The sequence below is a fragment of the Octopus sinensis genome, linkage group LG5 (assembly GCF_006345805.1).
Source record: "Octopus sinensis linkage group LG5, ASM634580v1, whole genome shotgun sequence".
Taxonomy (NCBI): domain Eukaryota; kingdom Metazoa; phylum Mollusca; class Cephalopoda; order Octopoda; family Octopodidae; genus Octopus; species Octopus sinensis.
Genome location: NC_043001.1, coordinates 50,950,519 through 50,962,651, shown reverse-complemented (window position 1 = coordinate 50,962,651; position 12,133 = coordinate 50,950,519). Strand labels below are relative to the sequence as shown.

Sequence of the window (12,133 nt, the reverse complement as noted above, 5' to 3'; positions counted from 1 at the left end):
GCATTTTTGTTTATATTGTTGGTGGGAAGATAAATCCTCACAATCTCTAGGGATGAGACTACCAGACCATGTGATTTCAGTCTCCTTTGGCCTTGTCAATGATGGATGCTCAGCTGCTAGAGATAGCAGCAATTCATCTCTCCTCCAGCAATATATAGAATAACACTGCCAGATTCATATTGCATTCATCTAGAGAAGGAATATACAGATAACAGTTAAATACCAAAAATCACTGATTACTGACTAGCTATGAGCACTTGACAAGAATGACTGACCTATAACAGCAAAAGCAAATACAACAGCAAAGGAAAATCCCAAACTATATATACACGGACATAACAGAAGTAAATAGACACCCCATAAAACATCGTTTTTTTGTTTATTCTAACTTTTAAAGGTTTATATTTTTTATTAATTGACATTTTTATGTTTCAGGTTCTATATGTGAATGTTTAATCCTGCCATGTACAAAAGAAGCCTTAGAACTGTCTGAATTTCAAATATGCCATATTGTGGATCATTCTGAAGGTTGACATAACATAAAATCACAGAAAACCTTGGAAACCTGCTTTGTACACAATAGAGTGATCGTGCAATTCCCCAGAGAGGGAAGGATTCTTCACCATCTCACCCAGATCAACCAAGGCCCTCTGACAGGACCCTTCTCTTTGTTAAGAGAAGTGAGGAGGATAATCCTCATTGCAAGGCCTCTGACATAGCAGAACAAGTTGATGTCAGTCCCAGAACAGGTATCTCCACACACTTGATTACTATGGTAAATTAGCAAGAAGGAAGCCACTTCTTCGACAGGCCAGCATCAAGCGGAGGAAAGATTGGGCTAGTAAGATGGTGGAGAGGCCACTAACATTTTGGGACACTATCATATTCTCTGATGAGTCCAGATTTGCTGTATTTCCTGACAGTGGTCGAGTATAGGTCTGGAGACTCTGTGATCAAGAATTTGATGTGAAAAGATTGCAGCCAACAATGAAACACGGCAGCTATTCTGTGATGGTCTGGGGAGCAATTTGGAGCAATGGTTGATCAGAGCTGGTGGAGTGTGAGGGGAGCATAAACTCAGATAAATATGTGTCCATATTTCAGAAAGGATCCCTTCCAATCTTCTCCAGGGATGAGGCGGTTAAAGAAGACTATTTATGGAAGATGGGGCTCCTTGTCATGCAGCTAAAATGACCCAAGATTTGTTGGTAGAGAATGGCATTAAAAAGCTTCCATGGCCAAGCCAGTCACCGGATATGAACCTTTTAAACACCTTTGGGACATAAAAAGAACAAGAAAGCATCTTCAAAGCCAGATCTTTTAAGATTACTGCATGAAACTTGGCAAGAAATTCTGTATATATATATACATCTATATATACTACAAATATAGGATAGAATATTTTTCAGAAAAAAAATCCCATCAAAAGTGGCAGTGGCAGCATATTAAAATACCTTTAAAGCTTAAAAATTATAAACAACTTATAAACAAGGGCAAAAGAAAAATTATTTCCATGCCAATATGCTGAGAACAGACTTTAAATCATCAATTTCGACATTTCATTTTACATTCACTATACAACGCGTATTTATAGTGAATGTATAAGGAAATGTGGAAATTGATGATTTAATGTCTGTGCTAAGCATATTGGCATGGAAATAATTTTTCTTTTGCCCTTGTTTATAAGTTATATATATACATCTTTATATATAAAAGTGAAGTTGTGTGTCTGTCTCCTACGATTTAGATTCCTAACTACTCCCACATTTTGCGGTGCAGTGTAACCAAAAGCGGGTATCTTATAGTTGTGATTCATATCGAGCCATTCTGGGTATTAGCGTGTGTCTACGATGAGTCTACGATTTAAAAAAAAATTTACCATCATTTTTTCCCATTTTTAATGCATTTTTTGCTATTATATAAGGGAAGTAACTCTCTAAAAATGTATTATTAAATCTCAGAACGTAACACCCCCCTTTGTGATTAGCCATATTGAGATGGCTATTATACTTTACATCTCTAAAAATGCTTATATATTTATTTCCCTTACAAACCCGAGCAATGCCAGGGGATACTGCTAGTATATATATAAATCAAAAAGTTTTAGATGTAGCACACATTTGAAGTTTCAAGTAGCAAAAACTTTTACACTATATTACAAACAATAAATGTTTAAATGAGGCTAACAGTCTTTGTGTGTTTCTGAATGACTAACTTGTGTCTTCCATTCTGCAACCATATTTTGTCTGATAAAGCTAATCATCAAGTATTGCTTTGCAAAAGTAAAATGTGTGAGAGTGTGTGTGTGCGTGTGTGTGTGTGTGTGTGTGTGGTGTGTGTGTGTGTGGTGTGTGTGTGCGTGTGTGTGTGCATGTATGTGTGTTTACTGCTGTAAAAACCAGTTTGGAGTCAGAAAGCATAAACATGGATCAATAGGACATGTACCAAACAGGAATAAGGTTTTATGGTTGATCTGATTCATTATAAAGCAATGCTAGGAAACCACATTTGAAGGTGATTTTCAAGCATGAGTGCAGTCCAGTAACTGAACCATGCAGTGAAAGATAAGATGTTTCATTCACCCATCTTCCTTGCCCAGTATTCCTAGCAGAGTTGTGGGGGTAGACACTTGGAGTACCTTCTCCATAGTGTCCTATCAGATGCAACAATCATTTGACTTTCTGGCTGGATTCCCCGACATGACTAACTGAGAATATGGATATTATCCAACCATATCATTTTTGGTCTATCCCTAAGTCTCCTACTGGTTGTTTCAGAATGAAGAATCTATCTTTCAGTTCTTTCCTGCAACATTCTAATCACATGTCTGTAGTACTGGAGCTGTGATCTCTCAATATGGATAAGTAGTGTTTCAGCCTAAAGAGATTCTCTGATCGCCAAGCGATGCACCCTGTCAAGTAACTTTGGAGAGGTCCTATGGAGGAACCCCTTCTCAGCCATTTGTAGTCACAGTTGTATTCTTTCAGTCATTACCTAACATTCATGACCATAGATGAGGATAGGCATGTAAACCAAATTGAAGATAAGATGTTAATTCTTCAAATATTCCATTTTCTATTTTCATGAACAAACAGACATACATGATGGAAATGAGCAGTAAATTTGTAAAAGCTAACTAAAAAAGTTTACGCTGAAACACTCTTCTATTCAAAAGTTATATGACAGTAGATTGCAAGAATTTACCATTTTAGAGGAACAAAAAGGAAAAATGAGACAAGTAATTTTGAAAGGTGGTAGTTACCTGTTACACGTGGAGTTAGCTTGGTGCCATGTTTGAGAAGAATTGAAGATAGAGTAACACTGTCCAGATATCAAATACCATCCTGAAAGGAAGCAGAAAGATTAGGTGGAGGAAAATGTTATTGCACACACAGTTTCCCACATACACCCTACTCTCTTTCTCTCTCCCTCCCTCTCTCATACACAGTCTATTTCTCTCTTTCTCTCTCTCTCTCTCTCTTTCATACACACATACACACACGAATGCACATTTGTACATATACTATACATGCAAACAGAAGAGGGATAATACCCCGATTAAAGTATGGTTGAGAATATCAGCTGTAATCATTCCATCTTCTGGCAAGGAACCTAAGATCTCATTATTGAATGTGTCTTTGTTGGGACAGTAAGTTTGAAGGATCTTTGACTGCTATTTCTAGCCAGTTTAGTGTGTAGGCAGAATAGTGAGATAGAGATAGATATGAGCAGATATATAAATAGATAGACATATATTTTATATTATAAACATATATATTTAACACTGGCCATATATTTCAAAGCTAAAACCATCTCAGATGAGATCAAAGTAAATAGAAACAAAGTGGTCAATAAAATATTTAATATTTATAGGCATATGAGTGGCTGTGTGGTAAGTAGTTTGCTTACAAACCACATGGTTCCGGGTTCAGTCCCACTGCATGTCACCTTGGGCAAGTGTCTTCTACTATAGCCTCGGGCTGACCAAAGCTTTGTGAGTGGATTTGGAAGACAGAAACTGAAAGAAGCCCGTCGTATATATATATATATGTATGTATATGTGTGTATCTGTGTTTGTCCCCCCCCCCCCAACACCGCTTGACAACCGATGCTGGCGTGTTTACGTCCCCTTAACTTAGCGGTTCGGCAAAAGAGACCAATAGAATAAGTACTAGGCTTACAAGGAATAAGTCCTGGGGTCGATTTGCTCAACTAAAGGCGGTGCTTCAGCTTGGCCACAATCAAATGACTGAAACAGAGTAAAAGAGTAGGAGTTAAAAAATGCATCCATCAGAGTACTCCAATTAATCCATATCACTTATATAATCCATTTGCAGACTGAAAATGAGGGTCAACATTTTAGTGAGTAAACTATGTATGTATGTATAAATATATGTATATTATTGAAACTAAATGTTTTAATAATATATATCTTATAATGTTTGTTTTTGTAACATTCTGTAAGTTTCATAGTTTACTCACTAAAATGTTGACCCACATTTTCAGTCTGCAAATGGATTATATTAGTGATATGGATTAATTGGAGTACTCTGACGGATGCATTTTTTTGACTCCTACTTAAATATTTTATTGACCACTTTGTTTCTATTTACTTTGACCTCATCTGAGATGGTTTTAGCTTTGAAATATATGGCCAGAGTTAAATATATATGTTTATAATATGAAATATACGTCTATCTATTTATATATCTGCTCATATCTATCTCTATCTCACTATTCTACTTACACACTAAACTGGCTAGAAATAGCAGCCAAAGTTCTTTCAAACTTACAATCAAAACACGTTCAATAATGAGATCTTAGGTTCCTTGCCAGAAGATGGAATGATTACAGCTGGTATTCTCAACCAGACTTTAATTGGGGCATTATCCCTCTTCTGTTTGCATGTATAGTATATATATATAAAATCAAAAAATCAAAAAATCAAAATCAAATCAGATATCAGAAAGCAGAACCAAAATCGAAGTCGATCAACATCAATGGAAATTGCGGCTGTGATACCAGTGCCGGTGACAAGTAAGTGAACCATCCGATTGTGGCCGTTGCCAGCGCCACCCCGACTGGCCTCCGTGCCGGTGGCACGTAAGAGCACCATCCGTTCGTGTCCGTTGCCAGCCTCGCCTGGCCCCCGTGCCGGTAGCATGTAAAAGCACCATCCATTCGTAGCCGTTTGCCAGTACCGTCCGGCACCTGTGCGGGTGGCACGTAAAAAGCACCCACTACACTCGCGGAGTGGTTGGCGTTAGGAAGGGCATCCAGCCATAGAAACACTGCCAGATCAGACTGGGCCTGATGCAGCCTTCTGGCTTCACAGACCCCAGTTGAACCGTCCAACCCATGCTAGCATGGAAAACGGATGCTAAATGATGATGATGATGATGATGAATACCATCATCATCCAGTGTTTAAAATCTGGGTTTTGTCCCCATTAATGGGGGTGGCCAGATCTACCTCAATGCCATAGCAACTGAGGTAGGCAGATGCAGCCCACCCTAACCTTTGGGCTGGTTGGTGCCCATTCTCCTTTGCTATCATGAGGCTTTTTTGGAGCTGGATTTTCTGCAGTGAGCATATTCTTGCTTACCCCAACCTCAATTTCTTGACACGAGTGTTCTTGAGACCAAGGATTCTACCATGATTTTTAAGAAATGTGGTTGGAAACTAACTCAGGAAGGCAGGGATGCTAATCCCTGAGACCCCTTTCAGAGCCCCACTATCCTATATATATGTAGCGAGGCACAAGAAGCCATTTTGAGCAAGATCTCAACAGTAGCCATTGCTATGCGCGAGACAACAATGAGATTCTTGCTGGTAACCAGTATTTAAGCAAGAAACTAACAACATTCACTCTCTCATTTTCCTTCTCACACTTACACTGAGAAATACAGTGTAGCCAGCAGCTTACAGCAGACTCTTGTCCTGCTCCGACTCCACATGCTTATCTCCAGAGGTAATGAACCTCACGTGTATGGAGCTAAGACAAACCATGCGCTGCTATAAAGATGGTCACTGAGAGCGAACCACATGAATGAGAACTCTGTAAATAAATGGCCATTGTATTGTACTCCGCTTGTGAACTTCTTCTTCATGTTCCAGATCCTTGAAACTACAAAAATAATTATAATGGAAGGAGATACTCCACAGGTAATTCTAAACCTTCCATTCCATTGTGAGTGTGTATATATATATATATATATACTCAAAATAAGCAACAAGAATGACTCTGATAATTTGGTACGATCATTTTGTACTACATCATTTTATAAAATGTTGTAAGTATTACAACAGATTTAAGATGCTGAGTACTCATATAATTGGCTGATGAGTACTCAGCATCTTAAATCTGTTGTAATACAACATTTAATAAAATGATGTAGTATGAAATGATCGTACCAAATTACCAGAGTCATTCTTGTTGCTTATTTTGATTATTATTACCCCACGGATTTTTATGAATAACACCATACAAAATTCTGGTGCATCTAAATTAAGTACCATATTCATTTGAATCTAAATTTTTGCTGAACTTATATATATATGTATGTATATTATGAGCAAAAGAACATAATGCAGGGTAATCCACAATTCCAGTTGTTTACGAGTTATTCGATGATTAGTCAAACACTTGGCATGGCATGGAATAGCAATAAATAAACAACCAGATTTTAAATTTTGCAACAGTTGTTTCATCATTTGAATTATGCAATACATGTTGCAGTTCTAAAGCTCATCAGGCAGTATTTAAAACAGGGTGGAATGATGACTTGTTGAGTTATCATTTGATTCTCAGTCAAGCTAAATGTTATCACTTGATTCTCAGTCAGTTAAATGTCTTTGGTAAAACAGAATATAACACTGATGATGGGATACAAACTGTTGCTTTTTGACTTTTCAGTTATTATTATTTTTCCATGTAAGCGATGCCTTAGTTTGTGATTTTTAATAGGTTTAATATGCTGATTTTTAATAGGTTTTGAACCTGAAGAAAACACCTAACCTATAAGATGTTATTTTGACTGTTGTTATTGTTGCTTTTGTTTACTCCCCCTTCAAACCAATCAAGTAGAATGATTATCTAAAACTTTCCATTATCTAAGATTATCTAAGACATTCCAAGTCTGTGTTAGGAGAATGTAATCCAGTTGATGATAGCAGATGATTTCCTGTAGGTTGTGTAGATAATATACTTCAAAACCACAGTATCAACACAGTTGCTGTTGATTTGCTGCTGAATCACTTGTTGGGAAATGTGTGAAAATTATGGTAAGACACACCAACAAGGTTTCAGTACAGTGATCCCTCATTTGTCACGGTAGATTGGTTCCGAGACCGGCTGCGATAACTAAATTTCCGCGAAGTAGGGACACTATATTTACAGTATTTATTTAATGTGTATTTGGACTTTTAAAACCCTCCCTGTACTGTTAACAACCCACCCATTACAGTGGTCTATTAATAACAAAGACAACTGTTAAGCAATAACTCTTTAGATAAAAAAAAAAATATAGATTGTTACTGTACTCAACATGAAAGAAGTTAAAGTAATATTTGAATGATGATAGTGATGAATTTGCTGCACAGTAGAAATGATGATGATGAAGCTGACGGCGGTGCCCTTTTCTGGGACACCTCTTCCACTTCTTCCAAAATGCAAAATTCAATGCAAAGAAACAAAAAAAAAATCACACACAGCACAGTGTGAAGTAGTACAGTAAACCACTTGGCAAGAAGGCTTGAAGCGAAATGGCCGCAAGAGAGAGACAAGGGAAGATGCTGTGGATCTGAGCATCGGTCAAAACACCAATCACAGGCCAGGGTACAGAATAGAAAGCTGTGATTCGTCATCTCTCTCCATTGCACCAATCACAGCCCGTCTTAAGTTCAAATACCTCTGTATATGCTTTTTTGCTATTTTACGCTTGTTTTGTTGTTCCTAGACTAGGAAATAATATTTATTATTAATATTTTAATGAAAAATTTTAGGAGTACATATATATATATTTTTAAAATCTGCGAAGTCGTGAATCCACGATAGTTGAACCACGAAGTAGTGAGGGATCACTGTAATTTGCTTGGATGATGTAGATGTGTCAGAGTTAAAGTAAAAGTATTCAGTATAGAGATGACTGAGCTGTGATCTCAATTATCTAACTTAAGGACAGAAACTGTCACGTGGGGTAATTGTTTGGATTTAAACATGAAGAAAAAATCAAAATAGCTTGGAGAGAATGAAATGATCAGAGACCTGACTTTGTGAGGAGACTAACTGGTACATGTGTAGATTAATATGGTAAAGTTTTATACTTCTGAACTTACAGAATTAATGTGAGATGAATAAGAGAGTTAGCAGTAGCTGTTTACATTGAAGTTACTTTGCACAATGACTTTGGAGCGAGGTAAGGAATGGCAACATGTTCTCAATCAATCCAGGAAGGCAAATTTTCAAACACCCCCTGGTTGGTTCTTCTATGAATATTGGTTTCAAGTTTTGGCACAAGGCCAGCAATTTTGGGGAGGGATTAAGTTGATTAGATAGCCCAAGACTCAACTTGTACTTATTTTATCAACCCTGAAAGAACGAAAGGCAAAATCAACCTCAGTAGAATTTGAACCCAGAACATAAAGCCAAACAGAATGCCACTAAGCAATTTTCTCAGTGCAGTAATGATTCTTCCACCTCACTACCTTTTCTTCTATGAATATTGATGTGATGTGAAGAATTGTTCAGATTGATTTTCCATTCATTTTTTGCTTTTATATTTTGATATGTCTTCATCATGTTAATGTGACACAAGATCCTGAATAACACGGCTGTGTGATTAAGAAGTTCACCTTTTCCAACCATGTAGCTTTGGATTCTGTCCAACAGCATGGCACCTAGGGCAAGTACCTTTTGCTACAGCCACAGATTGACCAATGTCTTGCGTTGGAATTTGGTAGATAGAAACTGAAAGAATCCTATCATGTATATGTGAGTGTGAATGTGTGTGTGTGTGTGTGTGTGTGTGTGTGTGTGTGTGTGTGTGTGAATGTGTGTGTGAGTGTGTGTGTGAGTGTGTGTGTGTGTGTGTGTGTTTGTGTGTGTGTGTATTTGTGTATGTGTGTGTGTGTGTGTGTTTTACAATCTAAAGTGAACAATGCAACAGATGGTGATGTCACTGTTTGTAGGTGGGCTGCACCTATTGACGTTTGTTGATATTCCCTGTCAACAAAATGTTTGGTACCTCTACACTCGAAAATTCTTTTAGATCCCTGCACTTGAAAAATAGTTAAGATTTAGTGACAGGATGAGAATTCAGCTATAGAAATATTACCTCAAGTACCTCCTCACCTAATCTTTGCTAAGTAAAAAAAAACAAAAGGTAAATGAGCAAATGAACTATTTTGAATGTTGAAGCATTCATACTTTTCCCAATGACACCAACAATGTGATTAGAGTATGATGCTTTCAATTGCAAATCAAAATCACTTTATTATTTCAAACCATTAACCTGTTAGTGAATCTTGATCGTAATACTCACCATTTTCACACTGAAGATTTGTGGCTGATTTCTGAAAAAATCACAAAAAAAATATGAAACAATTAATTATGGAAACATTGACAAGGAATTGAGATATTATGGTAAAAAAAAACATGAAGTATGAAGTAAACCTGAAACAAGAGGTGATAAACATTTCCACCAATAAATATCATTGAGAATATTTTTGTGTCTCAGTCATCAAAGATCACTCTAAACTGTAACATATGTTTGATTTGTGTTTTGATCAATAACTTTAGTCATTGCTTCTATGATACAAATACAATTAAATGAGGTGACATCAGGTATTCAACAAGGACAATTGACATCATAAATGATTGATGTGACTTATTCACATGTCTCTCAAGGAATAAATCATAAAAACATGAAAGAACCATTTGACATAAGAAACACAGGAAAGTACATGAGATTTTACAAAAAATTGATAACATGTACATTAACAACTTCTAAGAAAACAAAACCTGACAAAATCTGTCAACCGAAAAAGTTGTTTGAATGGTTTGGGTCTCAGAGCAACCAAGAGAGGGGTCATGTCTTGATTGTAATTCAAGTACAGTAATGAATAAAGATATTGTCTATATACTTGTTTTAAAATGGTTATACTGTATTTGTTCATGTTGTAGTACCAAATAAAGGGACAACTGGAAAAGCAGATTTAATGAAATACAGCTATTAGAATTTTAAAAGACATAGCAATATTTTCATATTTCCTTTAAAGGAGTGTTTTGTGGAGCTTTTTTTTTACAATTTCTTTTTGTTTTTGAAAAGTATGAAAACACAATATTTTTTCTCATTATATTCTAATTACCAAATGCCCTAATTAAGGCATGTAACAGCATGACAATAACAGCAATTATTTTCCATAACTTTAAAAGTTAATTATAGAATTGCTGTAGTCACAGCAATTATGTTCTGTCAATGTTATTTAGTAGTAGTAGTAGTAGTAGTAGTAGTAGTAGTAGTAGTAGTAGTAGTAGTTGTAGTAGTAGTGGTAGTAGTAGTTGTGGTTTCTTTATTGATCACAAAGGGCTTGTACATACAATAAACATTAAAATTAGTGCTTAAAATGCAAGCAGAGAAGAACAAATACAGTTATATTTTAAAATAAGAGAAAAAAAGAGTGAGAATTTTATACAATAAATGGGTTAGAAATTTGATAAAAGGTATGAAATAAGTATAAAATTACTTGAAAATTCAGAAATTAAAACAAGATATCACAATAATAGTAAAAATATGAAAATATATTTAGCAGTACCCAGTCAGATAAAAATCCTCCACCTACATCAGCTCATATCTGGGATCAAGAACAGTCCCATTCCATTTCTTTCAGGTACTAAGAACTTGTCTATTCAAAAAGTTGTAAGAACAGATTGGCTATCAGGGCAAGTGAAAGAGGGCCCATGTCTTGACTGTAATTTAAGTGCAGTATTTGACAATAGATGTATGTATCCCTGTTTTAAAATAGGCATACTGTATCTCTGTGAAGTTGCATGGCTAAAGCGGTTAGGATATTTGGTTCATGATCATAAGGTTGTGAGTTCAATTCCTAGGGACATGCTGAGTCCTTGAGCAAGACACTTTATTTCAAGTTGCTCCAGTCTACTCAGCTGGCAAAAATGAGTAATACTTGTATTTCAAAGGACCAGCCTTGTCATACTCTGTGTCATGCTGAATCTCTCTGAGAATTACATAAACAAATTTGAAACTAATATGTTACCAACTGGCCCCGACTGGCCTCCGTGCCGGTGGCACGTAAAAAGCACCATCCGTTCGTGGCCATTGCCAGCCTCGCCTGGCCTCCGTGCCAGTGGCACGTAAAAGCACCATCCATTTGTGGCCGTTGTGGTTGGCGTTAGGAAGAGCATCCAGCCGTAGAAACACTGCCAGATCAGACTGGGCCTGAAGCAGCCTTCTGGCTTCACAGACCCCAGTTGAACCGTCCAACCCATGCTAGCATGGAAAGCAGACGTTAAATGATGATGATGATGGTACCATGGAAATGCAAATGTTTGCTACCTCAGCCGACCTTTTGAAGATAACTTCCACTGATCCCATTTCTGGATCAGCCTGTCTATCTTATCTGTAATGCCATCTCTGTTTCTATCCACCTGGAAGTCATAAGTGAACAAGAATACAAGCATCTTAAATAGAACACCTGTTCAGTAACAGGTGCCACTGCTGTGATTAGCATAGACTTAACTCTACTGATACCAAATTGTAAACCTACCTACATGTCTTGATTACTGAATGCTCCTGTTACTACCTCAGACCCCTTCAGCATGGTGATAACCACCTCACTTTCTGCGGCTAGATAAAACTGTAGAAAGTGCCAACCAAATTAAAACTATTCAAAAAATTATACACATCATTCTTGCACAACATGAAACTTAAAATGCAGTGCCATTTTTCACTACACATCAGTTTGATATTTTAAAAAAATGGACTAAAGCAAGAATGCATTATTGCCTCTACATTCTTTTTCCACTTCCCATTCAGCTAGCTCAAGTTCACTATGAGTAAACTTCTGCCTGGCACCCAGATTTTATGCTGATCAAATAGAAGACTATTTAATA

The 12,133-nt window shown here is 36.7% G+C and overlaps 1 protein-coding gene across 4 annotated transcripts in view; it reads right to left on the bottom strand.

Annotated features, from left to right (window-relative positions):
• Window positions 1-12,133, bottom strand: part of LOC115212292 — a 284,252-nt gene that overhangs the window by 200,057 nt on the left and 72,062 nt on the right. For all 4 annotated transcript variants that reach the window (XR_003881705.2, XM_029781135.2, XM_036503427.1 and 1 more), the window contains exons 2-3: window positions 9,543-9,573; window positions 3,263-3,344 (exon numbers count right to left, since the gene is read on the bottom strand). Coding sequence is in view for 3 of the 4 variants with exons in the window: in XM_029781135.2 (XP_029636995.1) it covers window positions 3,263-3,344; window positions 9,543-9,573 (113 nt within the window). In the remaining variant the exon portion in view is untranslated. The remainder of the gene's footprint in view (window positions 1-3,262; window positions 3,345-9,542; window positions 9,574-12,133) is intronic.